At 38.6% G+C, this 17,760-nt stretch overlaps 3 protein-coding genes across 6 annotated transcripts; 2 read left to right on the top strand and 1 right to left on the bottom strand.

Moving 5' to 3' along the window:
- Positions 1–888: 888 nt before the first annotated feature.
- ccdc117 (coiled-coil domain containing 117) lies at positions 889–4,244 on the bottom strand. 3 transcript variants are annotated; one of them, XM_084728886.1, is made up of 5 exons: positions 3,441–4,244; positions 3,266–3,316; positions 2,883–3,173; positions 2,000–2,146; positions 889–1,899 (listed from the first exon to the last, which is right to left on the bottom strand). In XM_084728886.1, exons 1-5 carry the CDS (start codon positions 3,560–3,562, stop codon positions 1,656–1,658), a joined length of 855 nt encoding a protein of 284 aa, XP_084585012.1. In that variant the 5' UTR covers positions 3,563–4,244; the 3' UTR covers positions 889–1,655. The 3 variants fall into 3 exon arrangements, with proteins under 3 accessions (XP_084585012.1, XP_084585011.1, XP_084585010.1); XM_084728885.1 differs by having other exon boundaries at positions 3,266–3,313; positions 3,445–4,244; XM_084728884.1 differs by having other exon boundaries at positions 3,445–4,242.
- A 965-nt stretch (positions 4,245–5,209) lies between these two features.
- tcn2 (transcobalamin II) lies at positions 5,210–12,100 on the top strand. Its single transcript, XM_084728883.1, has 10 exons — positions 5,210–5,234; positions 5,508–5,578; positions 6,725–6,920; positions 7,038–7,207; positions 7,538–7,690; positions 8,196–8,368; positions 9,040–9,214; positions 9,307–9,487; positions 11,423–11,541; positions 11,669–12,100. Exons 2-10 carry the CDS (start codon positions 5,521–5,523, stop codon positions 11,728–11,730), a joined length of 1,287 nt encoding a protein of 428 aa, XP_084585009.1. The 5' UTR covers positions 5,210–5,234; positions 5,508–5,520; the 3' UTR covers positions 11,731–12,100.
- A 765-nt stretch (positions 12,101–12,865) lies between these two features.
- On the top strand, positions 12,866–17,302 carry dguok (deoxyguanosine kinase). Of its 2 annotated transcripts, XM_084728881.1 has the most exons (8): positions 12,866–13,095; positions 13,252–13,446; positions 14,163–14,272; positions 14,372–14,571; positions 14,662–14,809; positions 15,532–15,647; positions 16,126–16,225; positions 16,403–17,302. In XM_084728881.1, the coding sequence occupies exons 2-8, from the start codon at positions 13,332–13,334 to the stop codon at positions 16,427–16,429; spliced, it is 816 nt and encodes a 271-aa protein (XP_084585007.1). In that variant the 5' UTR covers positions 12,866–13,095; positions 13,252–13,331; the 3' UTR covers positions 16,430–17,302. The 2 variants fall into 2 exon arrangements, with proteins under 2 accessions (XP_084585007.1, XP_084585006.1); XM_084728880.1 differs by having other exon boundaries at positions 12,866–13,446.
- The last annotated feature ends 458 nt before the right edge of the window (positions 17,303–17,760 follow it).

Genomic DNA, 17,760 nt, shown 5'->3' with positions numbered 1-17,760 from the left:
TTGTTTGGTCACCATGATTCTGTTCCCACAGTGATGAAGCAGGCAGGAGTAGTTGTGTTGTTAGTTCTTACAGTGGTATCAAAAATGTTCAAATGGAGAATTTCAGTAAACATGAATGTCAGCATCAGTCTTCGATCAGGAAACCATCTCCTTCAGAGCTGATGAATAACTGATGAATAAAATCATCCTCAGTAAATACCATGAAATGGCTCTAATTGACCTTAATGGAATTGGACACAGTATTTATTTCATTTTGTGTGATAAATTGGAGGCTAATGCATTCAATAACCTAATAGTTAACAGGTAAAAATCATACTTGTTTGAGGTTTGTTTGAAGAAGAGTTGTATGAGGTACTTCTCTACGGTCAGTGTATTACCTACAGTACATGGCGGCTGGCACGCCCCTAATTTGGAAAAACAGCAGGAGTGCCAGTGTAAGACGGGATGCAATGTACTGCTGTGGACAGGATCGGCAGCAAACCATATTTCAGCCACCTTATATAAAACAATATCAGTTTAAGTGTTCTGCACATTTAGAATATTTTTACTGCTTAACTCTATCCTTTAAAACAGAAGCCACACAATAACACAAAACAAATGAACAGATCGAGGCAGTGGTCAACCAGTAACTCCTGTGTTTTGTGAGGTAAAATTACTGGTTTGGCCAAAGCAGTCTGGTTGTAGAGAGATATTTGGCTTATATAAGGGCAGTTTCCCATCAGAAAGGCAGCCTGATGGCAAGGAAGCACAGTGAAAATGTTCTAAATGTTATACAAACCCTCTTATAATAATTCATACTGTCCCTTCAAAGCATGACAACATCCATCCAACAAGTTTGTTTTCACTAAATTCAAGCAAAATCTCATTCAATGAAAACAGACTACCCCATGCAGAATCTGTACATGGATGAGTTTATTAAGAAACAAATAAAAAGTAATAACACTTGATGGCTGATTGCTGTTCTGGCAATGTACATATGAAAATACAATCAAACCATAAAAAGGTGCATTTTCTTCTTTACAAAATTCTTCAAAGCTCACAGCTGCGTACTTGCTAAGCACTATAGGAAGATAATCTTTCTACCACAACAAGTACGACTGCAAGCAGGAAGCCATGCTGTGAGCAAATGCAAACACACAGGAACATTTCTTAAAGTCCTGTTAACGAGGCCCAGAAGCTGAACATAAAAACTGTACAAAATTCAGGTGTTCTGCATTGATATTAAACAAAGAACAAAGTCATATTCACAGTACATCAGTGTGTCGCAGGCCAGCCTTTGGCAAAATTATGTACAAATTATTTTATTTTTAAGGGCAAAGTTTAACTCTGTAATTTATATAAAACTGTTTATGTAAGGCTGTTTTTCAAAATCTTGAGATCACAACAGTTACCTTGGAATTAACAATGAATAAAACTGATTAATTAGGTCAGCAGATTTGTCACATCTTACACATATATTTACTGTAATGGTCAAAAAAAAAAACTAAACTGAGAGACTGTAAAGCAAAACGTGTTGCACAAACTGTCCAATTTTCATGTAAAGCCAACATGACTGACCAAAGTGACCAACTTCAACTGCTTCAGAATCCTTTACAGTCTTTTATCTGATAACATGTCCAGTCTTATATTCTGGGTCCTCAAGTCATTGGGCACTGCTACATTTCCATGTCCTCCTCTCCAGAGCTGTGGGCCACAGGGAAGCTGTACAGAGCAGAGTGTGTGTCTGCAGGTGGACTGGAGGGGCTGAGAGGACTGTGAGGGGTGGGAGATGGACATGGGGTCGGTGGTTGCCGAGATACAGTCTGTGGTTTACGCTGTTTCTGTAATGAGCCCTTTCGCTTCCGACAGAAGGGGTCATCTGGTGGCCGCCACAACACCAGCTCCATACAGGAATGACTCCTGGAAGTGAGAAGAAACAGGTGAGAGAATAAAATCACCAGGGGGCTGTATTACTTATTACTTCATTTAACATTGCAGTAACAACTTAAGACCAACATACACAGACTGGGCTACTGTGTGGGGCAGGATGTCACTGATGCCGCGCTGCAGACCCTCTTTCAGACTATCAGAGATCACCAGCACTGGCCGTCTTGGTGCTGGCTCTACATCCAGATCTTCATCCTCATCATCATCCTCCAGCGTGATTCTGTGACACATGAATATCACACCATTCATCATTTGACAAAACCCCCAAAACCTATCACCACCTCCAACTGACAAAACAAACCCACTGTGGAAGTAACACTACCAAAAACAAACTTCAACTTTCTCACGTGTCTCAAGTGTACAGCATGTTCAATTTTTTCTTCAATTCAATATGCTTCATTTGTATGTTTTGTAAACATATTGCCAAAGTGTTACTGTTGAACACTAAAATAGCATGTTATCATTTTATTATATATTAGTATAATGTGTTCTAATATCTTTCTTATATGGTGTATTATATATACATACGTGTGTGTGTGTGTGCGTGTGCATGTATTTACAGGGTGTGCTGGAGATTTCTCTTATACTCTGTACTGAGCTATTATAATTCATTTTTTAATATGTGTTAATTTTTCTATGGATATTTACCTCTCTCTTCTAGTCTTGATGTATATAGACTGTGTTTTTACCGCTCCTGTGCAATGCCTGATAACTTCTTATGTTACTGCTGTAACATCCATCCATTTGTACAACAGCAGTTAAACATTTTAGCAGTGTGTAGTATTTTTCTCTTTTCATGTGAAATGCATCATTGGCTGATACTGAATGTTTGTGTTTGCCACTTGGGGGTGTGACTGCAGGGACTTTTCTGTGGGCAAGAGGTAACACTAGATTTTTTTTAAATTCCACACTCTTTTTTAAACAGTGCAACTTTTTGCACACAGCATACTGCATACCTGTCCTCGATCTCCTGAAGTTTCCTCTGGGCTGCCTCTATCTCCATGCAGGAGTTCTCTGACTCGGGTCGGGACAGTGCAGAGGAGGCCTGAGGCAAAGTCAAGTGCTGAGACAAAGTCAGGTTCTGAGGTGCTGGGCAGGACTGTGGAGGTGCTGGGCTAGCTTGTTGTACAGGCAAAGGAGGACAGCTGTTTACTGCAGGCCAGTCATGCTGAGTGCTGGTGTGGGAGTTCTCTGAAATGTCCACTTCTGCCTCGTCCATTAACCTCCTCCTTTTAGCACTGCATCCCCTGAGAAAACATCAACACACACTGATATTTGACTATCCCACGCTTTGTCAAACGTTAAATAAGACTGCTTTTTCTGTGCGTCTCTCACTCACTCATCATCGATTCTCCTCCTGTGCTTCCGGAGGCATCTCGTCTCCCAGCTGCTATGGGGCAAAAAGACAATTATGTCAAAGCAGAAGATACAACATGGTCAGGTTATGGTTGAAAAGATATTTAAAGTGTTGCCACTGTATTTCTGACAAATGTATGAATGGAATCATCAGTTACCTACTTGTTAGACAGAGTTGCTCTCTGTAGGTGTCCAGACGTGCTTGGAGGTCCGAGGTCAAACTCAGGCAGGCTTGTGGGGCCTGAGAATGAGTACATGGCTGGCAAAAACCCCACTTCATTGCTTGTGGGAGCAGAGTGCTGCATGGTGGTCCAGTCGATGAAATGTTTTGAAGAAACACACCGGTAGCTAACTACATATGGGTCTGATGTGGAAAATCAGTGTTGATACCAATCAGATAAGCTGATAAAGGCATTTTATGCGACCTAATTTGTTATATGACGCACAAGTAATAAATATGTCTACAGGAGGGCAGCTGTCTGATTATCTAGCTAGCTCATGCCATTGTAGCATGTCACAGTCAAAATGATGTTACAGATAAACTAGATATTACTGTAACATAACACCGTGATAAACAATGACAGTTTCATCCCTGCGCTGAATAACAACTTTATATTAGTAAACCATTAGTTACCCATACATGGATACAGACCGACCTGCGCAGCTGCCCTGCCCCTTTGCGTTTCTGTTGTTGATGTTTTGCTAGCTAGTCTCCGTCAGTTCGCATCGATTTCCATTAGTACATTCACATTAACACACAGCAACAGGGACCGCAAGTTCAAGTCTACCTAACATTACATTATGATACCACCTGCAAGCAGACAGAGCCCCCAAATCAATGCCCCCTGTAGTGTGAACTGTTTGAAAGGCAGGATGGGTTAAAGTGACGTTAGCTGGCTATTCTGAAAAAGTGAGTCGCGCTAGAAGAATCGTCAAGATTCTGGAACGTGCGTATGCTGCGTTAGGTGAATTGTGGGAATTGTAGTTAGTGTGGACGAAAGAGTCACAACAAAGTCGTGTTTGTGGTTTGTGTCGATAAAAGGAAGACTCACTAGGATATAGTAGTAATGTTAGCTAAGTGAAGGTTTTATTGATGCGTTGGCACCAGTTGTAGCTAACGTTTCTTCGTTAAAATGTCAGTTTACACACTCGTCTCTGGTCCGGAGTCGTGTTTACATGGGAAACCTAAATTTACGAAGCCCTCGCGAGATTTGTACTCGTTGTTTATTGATTGTACATTTTGTACAATCTGTTTATGTTTTATAACGTGACAGCGCTGTGGTTAAAACCTTTTTAGGATTAGGTACACTCCATCACACTTAGTTGGGGTACTAAGTGAAAAACCATGGCTTGGGTTGAAAAATGGTCACCCTCGCGAGATCTTTCGCGGGTCTGAGGTTCCTTTCGGTCGAGTCTATAAGGTAACCCTATAATCCCCAAAAGATCTCGCGAGAGTAATAATTTTGACCTAAACCATGATGTTTTTCTAACCTTAACAAAATGTTTTTGTCAGTAATACACTCAGAGTTTAAATATATTGTTGTTACATTGTATAACATTAGTATTTAGGCGAAACTCCAGAACAACGCGTAAATCCCGCGAGAGTTTTGCAAATCCATGGTTCCCTTGTAGAGACGACACAACCGGTTCCCACAACCCAGCGCAGCCAGTGACTGGAGACGATATGTGTAACGTCAGATAGAGACCTTCCTCTTTTTTGTATGATCGTATTACCAAAGAGTATATGCGCTTTACAGGATCATCCTCTCCGACAGTCTGCTTATGGCTCGACCCCGAGCTGGTATTTAAAGGGACCGTCTTGCTTTTTCATCGCTTTGTCATCTCAGATGACTCCAGCCTCTTTGGTCATGTGACAGTGAAATACTAGAAGCTGTTGTCTCTGCTTGTTTCGTTACTCAGTTCTGATTATTCACACTGGACTCTCTTCGCAGGTAACATACTGCTGTTTGCTGAAAAGATACTGAAAAGCTTAGGCGCTTATTACTAAACTGCGATGACAATGTTATCTTAACAATATTGCAATATTTCTCCAACATCGCCGATTAGACTGTCGTGTATCTAATCCAGAGATATTTTACAATTAATTGCAGATTTAATGTTTGACATCTCTGTGAGTTTTTTTAGCTAAACATTTTACTGTTTATTGTGTGTGTTGTTTTGTAGGACAAATGTATTGATTTATTTCCACTGTTTGTGAAATCCAGCAGGTTGTCCAGAATGCTGTCTTTAATCATTATCACAAGCCTACTGGCTTTTGTCTCTGGCACACCATGTAGTAAGTATTTTTTTTATAAATCCAGTATTATTAATCTAAATTACTGCCCTGACTCTTGAACTGTGGGAAAAACAAAGCTGACTTAATACAGTGACTCACTGGTCTGGACATTCACTGATTTTGCAACTACCTACATACTGATTTTGAGTGGCCTTCATATTACTCACTCAGTGGCAAAAAATTGTGCAATTGTCAAATTTCAGAGAATGTTGGCATTGGCGTTTTAGTCTTCAGTGATGAGGACAAAGTATCATGCAGAGATATTAAGATATTTGAAACTTAAACACAACAGTGGAAGTTTCTTTAAGTTATCAAGTCTACACAGTTGTAGTTTCCTCTTGTTGCAGCTGCTGATGTTGCAGTTGTGGTTTTGCAACTTGAAAGTTCATGTTGATGTCAGCAGAGGAGAGTTACTGAAATACTTTTATACACAATCCTTGTTCTAACATTTTATGTTATTCTTTTAGTTCTATCCAAAAGGACTGATACATACCTAATGTGCAGTACTTTGTATACACTTGTCATTCTTAGGCTTCTTTGCAACGACAAGGATTTATTTTTAAACTGGATTAAATTATGGTTTAACTTTTTTCTTTGAATTATGTGGCAACAAAATTTAATCTTAAAATTAAGAAAGATTACATTTAACCTCCTCTTTAAACCTCGATTTAGTTTTTACTCTAACCCAAGAATTTTTTTTTTCATTGTAATTTGAGTAAGCAAGCATCTTCATGTTGATTAAACTCTAAACACCATTTCATTGTGCAGCAGAGCTCTGTTTAATTTTAAATCTAGTTTTTCTAAACTCTGATTAGGACTAGTCTTGGATTAAATTTATCTTTGTTAGTGCAACACAGTCTTACTCTTACAGTCAAATCCTCATGTTAAGATATTTATATAGTGTAAGTATTATGATAGTATTACTGTGATATTTTATTACCTTATACATTTTTTATTTAAATTTCCTGCATCTTATTTTAAGTCTGTCTGACTGCTGAGCTGACCTGTTCTTCTCTTTCTAAACATTTCATTGTACTGGTGACCCTGCACTGAACTAAATATGACTAATAAAGACAAACCTAAACTACTTTTATGTCTGTGATAAAACTTTCTGAGAAACATTTTTCTCATAATATTTTAATCCAGGTCGGCCTGCTGTAGGATCCAACGCTGAGCTGCTCCTGGCACTCAATAAGAATCTGCTGTGCTCTCTGGGGACACAAGAAGGACTCCCCAATCCCAGCGTGCACCTGGCATTGCGGCTTTCAAACACCCACAACCTGGTCCAGGAGAACGACCACCTGAACAAACTGAAAAATAACTTGCACAACGACCTTCAAAAGTAATGCTCTGTTCACAAAATCCCTCATTGTGTTGTTAATTGGTGTCTCATTCTATTTTAAATCTGTTATTTTCACTGTTCTTTTATTCTGCATGCTGTCACCTGTCTCTCTCTCAGCTCCCTGACTAACAGCCAGTCAGTGACCGGCCTCTTGGCGCTCTACACTCTGGCTCTGAAGTCCTCCTGCTACGACCTCAACACCGTCACCTTCACCGTCGGTGACAGGAGCGAGACGCTGCTGACGCACCTGAAGAAGCAGATGGAGAAAGAAAAAGAGCACATTGCACGTACGTTTTCCTTTGACCTTGTGTCATAAAAGGTGTTCATCACCATCCTGTTTTACATTCAGCTACAAAATGAGTTCAAAGTTTACTGAGTGTGGCTCTTTCTGCAGAAAGGAAATCCAAGAAAATGTATATAAGAGTGTTGTTAGTGTTGGGTTGTAGTTGTAGTTTTGATGGAATTATTAATCAGAGCAAATACTGACTGATTACATCCAAGCTGAGATAACAAATTGTTTATGGGCACTGGAGAAAACAGTATGTTTAATGACTTCAGCATTACCTTTAAGTTGTGTTTTAATTGTTTCCTTTAATTTCTCTTCTGTTTTTACGCAGCCAGCCACCGCCCTTTGACCAACTATTACCAGTACTCTCTGGGCGTGCTCGCTCTCTGTGCGAGCGGCATCAGGGTCAACAACCATGTCAGCAACAAGCTCATCAAGGCCGTCGTACATGGGAACTTCAGACATGGAAACGTTGAGAGTATTGGTGAGTGAAACCTCTTCTAAATTAATAGAACTGAATAAACGATGTGAAGGAAATATGCTGACAGGGATGTATCTCAGTATTTAAGATACAAAGTCTACTGATGTACTACATGAGGTGGATCATTTCTTTCAGGCTTCACACACACAATGTGGACTACTTGTTATCAGAATTTTAAACTTTGAGGCTCAATACCTCACTTGATACCAAGGCAAAAAGAAAAAAATCCTTGCCATTTTTCTCTTTTTAAAATGAACAATCTACAGTCAGTGCTGGTACACTGTATATGAAGACATTACAATATCAACAATCAAGAAAGACAGAAAAGACAATTAGAGACATAGAAGAAACATAAATAAAAGAAAATGCATAGTTTTTTTAACAGAGCTGCTCAGGGATGTGAAATTAATTTCATAGTATTGTGATAATAAAGCTGTATTGTGTTGTAAGTTAAATTCTCCTTATGTCTGTCAAAAGTGGATATTTTAATCCTAGTTTTTCTCATTAGATACATATGCCATGGCTGGAATGGCACTGCAGTGTGTGAAGGACGCTGGTACTCACGTGCACAATGCTGCCGAGCTCGACACAGCCCTGAGCACCATCAGGCTGAAGCTCTTGGGCTCTCGTAGGGCCGACGGTCACCTCGGCAATGAGTTCAGCACAGGCCTCGCAGTCCAAGTAAGGATGATTTTCCTTCCTTTTTTTTGTTCAGCCTCCCTTGGCTCTTTCACTACAGAAGAGTGTGAGGATATGGTATCAGAAAAAAACAATCAAGATAGTTTTTTTTAATTTTGAGAATAAAGTGGAATGTCTAGAATAAAGGTGGAATACCATTTTGAGAATAAATTTAAAAAATGGTATTTTAGGCGCCCCTATAGTCGGTAGGGCGTGCGCACCATGTATTGAGGCTGTTAGTCCTCTGCAGCGGCCGCCGGTTCGAATCCTGCCTGCGGCTCATTTGCTGCGTGTCATCCCCTGTCTCTTCACCCCCCTTTCCTGTCATACCTTCAGCTGTCACTATCAATAAAGGCAAAAAAGCCCAAAAAATATCCTTTAAAAAAAAAAAAAATGGTATTTTAACTTTATTCTCCAGATTTTGTAGTAACTCTAAGATGGAAAAAAATGCAAATACAAAAAAAAAAGAAAGAAAAATCTTCCTCAGATTTATTTTTTCTGATTCCTGGCTGGCACTAATACTGAAATTTGGACTTGGACAGTGCAAAATAAAAAGATATTCCTTTTCTATTTTATTTCCTTTAATATTACCTTAATACTCTGTCATACTTTTACTGCATGAAGCCAAATATAACAAAACCTTTGCACCTTTAATTTTATTTGCTGTGTTGAAGGCCTTATTAGCAATGGGGAGCCCAGCTGCAGAGTTTGAGACCTCGATGGAGGCCATGAGGACGGGCGCTAGAGCCAACACATACCACAACCCTATGGCCATATCTCAGGTCCTGCCAGCTCTGCACCTGAAGTCCTACCTGACAGTTAAGAACAAGGAGTGTCTCAATGAGGACAGTACGTGCAGCATCATTTCTACCTGTTGTGGTCACTTCAGCTGATTTCAGGCTGCGTCACTGTTTTTTATTGTGGTGTGCGTCGCCCTACAGACACTCTGGTGCTGGAGCCCGTGGATCCTGTGGTGGTTTTACCGAGCGAGACCAAAGTGAATGTGATGGTGGAGGTGGTGACGTCCAGCGGGGCAGCTGCGCTTTACTCTGTGGCCGCACCAAAGGGCAGCTCTCTGCTGGAGGCCCTCGAACTTCTCAAAGCGAGCAACGACGGCTTCACGTGAGTTCAGATTATTACTGCATTGCCTGTCCGAGGCAGGCTGATTGCTTGGCCCCTGGTCGTGCTGCGTGCAGGGCTGTTGAGAACTGCTCATCCAACAGGCTTCACACTAACACTGCACCACACAGTCAGACAGTAAGCAGTGTCCCTCAGCAACATTCAGTTTATGTATCATGGAGAAACTATCAGTGGTTTCTGTCTCATTTTTCATGATCCATTCTGTCATCAGTATGATCAGTACCAAAGAGGGGATCAGTTTCAGGTTCTCTCTTCTACATTTTACTGTTTTTATTTCATCAAAGAGCAAAAGTGTCTGTGCAAACAATGTTCATTTGTAAAGTGCATGTTCCCTTTGCTGTATAAACACATAATACAACACAACGAGAAAGAAAACTTGGAGCTGTAAGAGAAAAGAAGGAAGAAAGAGGAGAGAAAAGCCCTGGAGGCTCAGTCAGGAACATCCAGGTATATAGTAGTTAAATTAATATTTTAGTCAAATCAGATCTTCAGCATTAATCCTAACTGTAACTGCTCATCCATAGATATTACATTATTAGACCAGTTAAACATGGGCAGCCCTAGTTCCTAGTCTCTAGCTTCAAATACGTTGGTCTCACCTTAGACTCAAGTCTGTGTTTTAAAAAACACAAAAGTTAAACAAGTTGTTGCAAAAACAAAATTCCACCTTAACGATTTAAGATTCATTCATAAATACCTGACAACTGAAGATACCAAGATTCATTTCCATGCTATGATTTTCTTGCATATAACAAACAAACTTGGTCTCTTTCTGCTCAGACAAAATTAAAATCTGTGCAATCCGTGACAAACAAGCTCTCAAGTTCCTGAATAATAAACCTAAAACCTGCTGTCACTGTGACATACTTCCTCCATATGGTCTCCTTTGCTGGGAAAATCTCATCAAATTTCACAATGCCTGTTTAATATTCAAAGTTCTCAGTGGATTAGCCCCTACTCTCTTTGTCACATTCATCTCTCAAAAAATGAGGGGGGTAGAGTAACAGGATCTAGAGTGAGAGGAAACAAAGCTGTGCCAAGGAGTAAAACATCCTTCAGCCAGAGAGCTTTTACAGTAAAAGCTTTGTGTTATCCTTTTGTTAAATATATGGTACAGCAACTCTTATTATTCCATTGTTTACAACCTTAAAACTTCACTACAAACCAATCAGACCTGCCATCATACCTAGTGATGCCACTCCTTTGGATTCTCAGCAACACAAACACCCAGTGTAATGTTGATTGGATCAATGGTTCCTGAGATAAGACTGTCATACATATCTATCAAATGCAATATCACAGAGTGTTCAGGAGATATGGTATTTCTTGTAACATAAACCGTTCCTGCAGCATTTGAGCAAACTTTAATGGCCAGCTATAGCAAATAAATAATAATAAATGAATATAAACAATAATAAAATGTATGGAATATTACACATTTGAAAAAGAAACTTTTTCCAGCTTGATCCAGAAGATGATATGTACCAAATTTGGCGATGCCTGCTCAAAATGTTTAGGAGCAGCACAACAACAACAACAAAATCATATTTTAACAAAAGTCAAAATGGTACAAAATTGATCGAGAGGCAGATGGTCATTGCTTATATGAATAGATTCGTCTGGAACTACAGAATCCAGGAAAAAATGGGGAAAATGTCTCTGAGGCTTGTGGTTCAAAAGTTAAGGACCAGAATATAAAGTTCTTTGTTATAGTGCCACAGTCTGGCCAAAGTGCACCAAATTCTCCCTTGAGTTGTCAGCAATACACCCGCCAAGTGTGAAGTAGATCGGATGAACAGTTCTCAGGATTAATTAGATGCATGATGTTGTAAAAAAATATAGCATTATATATATTATAGCATTTTAAGTCTTGTGTTATTCCCTGCACTGATTAATATTTAATGCTGCTTTGTTCAGGTTTGAGAAGGAGTCCAGCCTGTGGGGACCTTTCCTCAGTGCAGTGAATGGAGAGCAGGCCAGACAGAGCGACCGCAGATACTGGCACCTCTCCTCTAATGGCATCGCACTCACTGAGGGTGAGCACACACACACACACACACACATTTTACATTCTGACTAAACAGAGCTTTATTCTCATTTTGATCTGTTGCTTTAATTTCACTTTGGTAAAAAATAAAATAAGATGCTGGTTTTCTCCCTCAGGTATCAGTGATTACAAGATCGAGGCGGATCAAAGAATCAAGATCCAAAACACAACCTACTGAGAGTCACTGCTGATGCAATAATGACTGATGAGCATCAAAAGCAATTCAGTCTTTAGTTTTTTTCTATCCTCTGTTGTTTTAAAAGGTGATTTTACTTAAATTGTCTGTTGGCATCATCTCTGAATCACTGAATGGTCATGGTGGTTTCACAGAACATCTGCATTTTGAAGAAGGTTTGAAGCTTGAATAAAAGTGTAATTTAGAACTAACAGAACAGATTTTGCTGTAAATTTTCTAACTTTAGAATATGAATTGTAAAGCTTTTTGTATAATAGATTATTAAATTGGTGTGAAATGTATAATCGAATGTCTTACAAAGTGTGATTCTGCTTTTTGAAACAAATAAAGGTTGCAATGGTTTTTAAATTAAGAGTTTCTATAGATTTGCATTTTTGTTACAACAAAATATGAATTATAAGCAAGTGACAGCTGATTTAATCATTAGACAGTATTACATTATTAGATATTAGAAAGTAACATGGCTACTCAAATCTATTCAGTTTGGGTATAATTCGCTTGTGTAAGGCATACAGTAATGTATGAAAAACTAGTGACTGCATCATGCAAGTACTGCAGCTGCCCTTACATAGTACATACCGTTTTCCTGCAGTATGTATAAAACTGAATTCTAACCCTCTTGCTCATACACTCATCACAGATTATTGTGGGTCAGAATAGCCAGAAAAACATGCTGGCTTGCACACTGCAATGTACTGTAATTAAACTACCATCCAACAACAAGAAATTGTAATTGAACTAGTAATTAAACTACTATACCCGAACACTGACTGTTAAGTGTTTTGATCTCCTCCTGACTTTATCTCTTGTAAATAAGAAAGAGCCATGATTCAGATGAATCAGTGACAAGATTAACAGGCATTATCCTGAGGTACAAAAAAAAAAACAAATATTATGTGAAAATGAAAAAAAAGAACATTTAATTGGTTATATTTACTGATCTGCATAAAGAGAAATTGAGCAATGGCCTCATGGACCTCATCCTGTGGCAAATCTGAGACAAGAGCATAATTAGCATAATTATGTGTTTGATAAACCTCCCATGGACTGATGATACATTATTTTGATTTTTATTTCACTTTAACGGCTTTTATTTTGAAAGTACACGTAAACCGGAAGTAAATGTTGGTGCTAATGTTTGTAGCATTTTGGTACATTTTGCAAGGAATTTATCACAGTAATTCTACTTACCAGAAGTAAATATGCGAAACACGAAAGTGTGAGCGCTACTAGAATAATATATCGGCGTTTAAAAATACAGTGATAGTTGCACATTTCACTGTAAATCGATGATTCAAAACGAAAGTTCATGTTACATCATGGAGAAGATTAGCTAGCTACCATGCGGTAATGTAAACTCATTGACATTAGCAAGCTCCGAGTGTCATGCAGATAAATGTGATGACCCTTGTGTAGTTGTTGTTTTACCTGTCATAATGTCTGCTCTGTATCGATGCGTTCTGTTCAACCGTAACATTATTTCTACATTAAAAAAACAAACAGGTTTGATTCAATGGAAGAAACCTACCAGTGTCCTGCGCGCTGGAAACACAGCTATAACTCAGAGCACTGACCTCAGTACCATGGCGAATAACAATAAGTCAAGAAAGAGCAGTTTTTCTTGTACAAGATGCCTTTCAAGTTCAGTTGAGGATGGAAGAGCTCGAGTAAAGAGAGTGTCTATCGAGGGAAACATTGGTGAGTACATTTACAGTATTTCAGCATTAATTGGTTAATTTTTTTTGTGCAAGGAGTTGTGGAAGTATTCAGATCCTTTACTGAAGTAAAAGATCAAATACCACATGTTATATTTTACTGCCGTAGATGTTAAAGTTGAGGTCATCTCAACTACTTTATATACTGTTGAGTGAGTGTTGATTTAATCTACAGGAATCCGTCATAATCTGTGAGATTATCATATGTTTCTAGTTTTGTTGCCCTTTAAGAACCACGTGTTGCAGTTTTGAGCTCTGCAACAGTGCATTTAATACCTAATTCAAGAGGTTTTTTTAAGAGTTTGTCTAGTTTAAGAAGTATAATAATTTTCTCAGCCCACAAAGAAATGTTTAATCATTCTGTTTATTAGAAATAAAAAAATCACATTCAAAATCACAAAATTTGGAGATATGCGGTTTTCACTGAACTGGAAGGGTATGAAAAATTGTAATTTGAAAAGTAACTAGTAACTAAAGCTGTCAGACAAATGTAGTGAAGTAAATAGTACAATATTTGTCTCTGAGATGTAGTTGAGTAGAAGTATAAAGTTGCACAAAATGGAAATACTTCTGTTAAGTGCAAGTACCTTGTATTTGTATTCAAGTATGGTACTCTTGTAAATGCACTGAGTTACATCCCATCACTGGTGCCAAGTTATGACTGTTGGTAATATGTGATAATGTCTTCTCTAATTTCAGCTGTTGGAAAGTCGACCTTTGCGAGGCTCCTTCAGTCAGCTTGTCCAGACTGGGAGGTGGTGGCAGAACCTGTCAGCAAGTGGCAAAACATTCAGAGTGTGACCTCGAAGGTTGTGCATATTTCCCTGACCTTAACATATTTTTACCAACAAAAACCAAAGGAGGCCAAGCTGTGACCATCTCCGCTTGTGTCTTTTTTTTTTTTACAGGGGACAGACACGTCCCCGCAGACGACAGTCAGCAACCTGCTGCAGATGATGTACCAGGACCCTCAGCGCTGGTCGTACACATTTCAGACATATTCTTGTATGAGCCGGCTGAGAACTCAGCTGCAGCCTCCTCCTGCTCGCCTGCTCAGATCAGAGGGAACACCTGTCCAGGTGTATGAGCGCTCAGTCTACAGTGACAGGTGAGTGAGGTGGGGAAGGACAGGAACTTGAAATGAAATCATGTCTTATTTTGTTTGTGTAAAATTAAAATTGACTCTCTGTCCTGTCAGATACATCTTTGCTCTGAACATGTTTGAGCTGGGTTGTATCAACTCTACAGAGTGGACAGTCTACCAGGACTGGCACTCTCTCCTGGTGGAGGAGTTTGGACACCAGGTGGAGCTGGAGGGCATCATCTACCTCAGAGCCCCACCAACAGTATGAACATTTGACATTTCATGTTACATTCAAGAGATACAATTAATCTGACAATAACTCATGAGGAAAAAGCATGCACGTAACTTTGTATTATTGTTACTGAAACATCACATCATCAACTACATTTACATGCACAGTAATTTTCCACTATTATTCCAAATATGACAGTATTCCTAATTTAATACAGGTCAGGTAAACAGCATATTCTGTTGGGACGTTCCTAATTAGGATTTATTCTGAATGTAGCATTTTCAGATTAAGAGATCTGGGATATGCTAATGATGTTCAGGTTTTAGGACCATTCTTTGGGCATGTATACAGCATGTTCATCATAGGGAGATTTTTACCACAGTTTGTGACACATGGCCTGCTGTCTATTGATGGTGTGCAAGGCTTGGATAGAGACACGTGCACAAAAGAAAAGCCCAAATTTCTAGTCAAAAGGACAAAACACTATGAAAGATTTGATATCAATGTGTTTTTGGATATGCTTTGATATGATGTGTAACTTAGGCCATGGAACATATGCATAGCTGCATGTGAATGGGAATATTAGTGGAATATTTCTGTTCATTAGTCATGTAAACAGCTTAGTAGGAATATTGTTTTTTGGAATAGGTGCAGAAACTGGAATGTCTTGTGCATTTAAACATCATACCTTAAGTTTAACGTGTTTAATCATAAAAAAGACACTTAGACCTTGTCCTTTTGTTATTTGTCAGAAATGTATGGAGCGTCTGGAGCGTCGAGGACGGGCAGAGGAGAAGGGAGTGAAACTGGACTATCTGGATAAGCTGCACGTGCAACATGAGAAATGGCTTGTTGAGAGGAGTACTGAGTAAGTGCTAAAGACACCATGTCTGTCTTCTGTGTCCTTTTCAAACCTTTATGTTTTGAAAATGTCTGATGACCGCTGAAATGAAATAATTATAAAATCATTGAAATGTAAAGTTACACTGATTGAGCATTATTAAGGCATGTAATAACAAGTTTACTAATGTTTGAATGGAAGGATCGATGCAACGGATTTACATATAAAATGATATTGTTTAGCTGGTTTGACCTGTGAATTATCCAACCAGAATCCAGTATGAAATGTTCAGAACATTCAGAAAATGAAATGCCAAACACCAGTGGTGATATGGCAGCCATTGTATTAATTACAGGATGCTCTGCTCAGATTCCTGTTTGACAGTCACCATTTAAATAGCTTTACTCGCAGCTGTTTGTTGCTCGGCTGTGAACAGATGACGGTCAGCAGTGTGTGGTCTGGTCACTGTGTGACTGTGTAATACAGCTCGGTTCTGTCTTTTCAGATTACATTTTGAGAAGTTGAAACAGATCCCTGTCTTACAACTCGATGCCAGTGTGGAGTTTAAGAGTGACCCTGAGGTGCAGGAGCAATTTCTAACAAAGGTATGTTCATTTATTATACTTTTGGACATATTAGCTGCTATGCCAGAGACAACCACATGAGGGCCCTGTCCTAATGTTTAAGACCTCATTTCTCATCCTCGATGACATTTCTGTTGTCTGACCTGATGTTTGAACTGCTACATGTTTCTGATCCAATGTGATCTTTTTCATACACAGGTGAAGAACTTCTTCAACGCTTTATGAGAAGATGAGCAGTGGGAACAGATGAAACCAGTCAGACCTCAGTCAGTCAACTGTGCTACCTGACACAAAACTCCACAGGAGCCTCTCATAGAGTGACGGCAGTATGAAGGCATATACAAGTTTATTTCTTTCTGAGAAGCGCTGCCTCTCCAGGACCATAAACCACACTAAAGCACACGGTTTTGTCTATATTTGAATGTTTGTCATATAAAGAAACTTTTAGATTGTTACATTTTTCATTGTTTTGTAGTTTGCGTGTTTATTTATTTGTTTTGGGATTTGCTGTCTTGTTAACTTTACATGTGGTACTGTTTATTCCACTTGACATCGCTCTGACACAATAGTTCACATCTCCAAACGATTGAAGCACAGATCATTTAAGGGATTTTGTAGACTGTGTACATTACAAGCTAAATCTGAGCCATCGCTGCATGACCATGAAACACAGTTTACTAAACATGTTTATTACTGTTTTACACATTCCTGCCTAGAGCTGCAACGAAGTCAATTGAAAGAAAATTAGCTGCAAACTATTTTGCTAATCGATTAATCGTCATTTTTTGAGCAAAAATGTCAGACGCCTGTTTCCATCTTAAATGTGAGGATTTGCTGCTGTTCTTTGTCATTTACGATAGTAAATGAAGAATCTTTGGGCCTGTCAGTTGGAGAAAAGCAAATTGAAGACGTCACTTTGTCTCTCTTTTTTTTACACTAAACAAGTAATTGTGAAAATAATAGCTGATTAATCAAAAGTGAAAAGTGCCATAATCACTAATTGCAGCCCTGTTCCTCTCTGACAGTCTGGAGCAAGCAGATAAGACAAGTATTGTATCTGATGTTTGACAAACAAATAAAAACATATTTGTTTTTTAATTTTTTGTGATGTGTTATACATTTTATTATGAAAGATTTTCTTAAATTCTGTGTTTATAACTTAGTTTCCCTACAGGGTTTCCATGGGTCCTTCAAGTCTGCAATCCAATAAGAGAAATAAGAAGAAATAGAAATGTGTATAATAGAAATAATATATAAAAATATGCCTGTTATATTACAATAAATCGAGAAAATAGAAAATGTGAAACAACACTGCTGAAGATAATAGTATTGGTACCACAAATAGGAGTACAGGTTTGCTTAAATGTAAAGTATAAATAGATAAATGCTGTAATGATGCCAGTGTAAACCAGTATATTCCAGTAATGAATTATATTTGCATGGAGAGAGGTTTTAAACCAGGTTCCTTAATTCTGACATTAAAACCTTTGTACTTTTTTACAATAATTGATATGAAATGAGTCTTAAATTTCATTCATAATGGTCTTAAAAAGTCA

The sequence above is a fragment of the Lutjanus erythropterus genome, chromosome 10, assembly GCF_056507025.1.
Source record: "Lutjanus erythropterus isolate fLutEry1 chromosome 10, fLutEry1.hap2, whole genome shotgun sequence".
NCBI classification, from domain to species: Eukaryota; Metazoa; Chordata; class Actinopteri; order Lutjaniformes; family Lutjanidae; genus Lutjanus; species Lutjanus erythropterus.
This window is presented reverse-complemented; position numbering and strand designations above follow the sequence as displayed.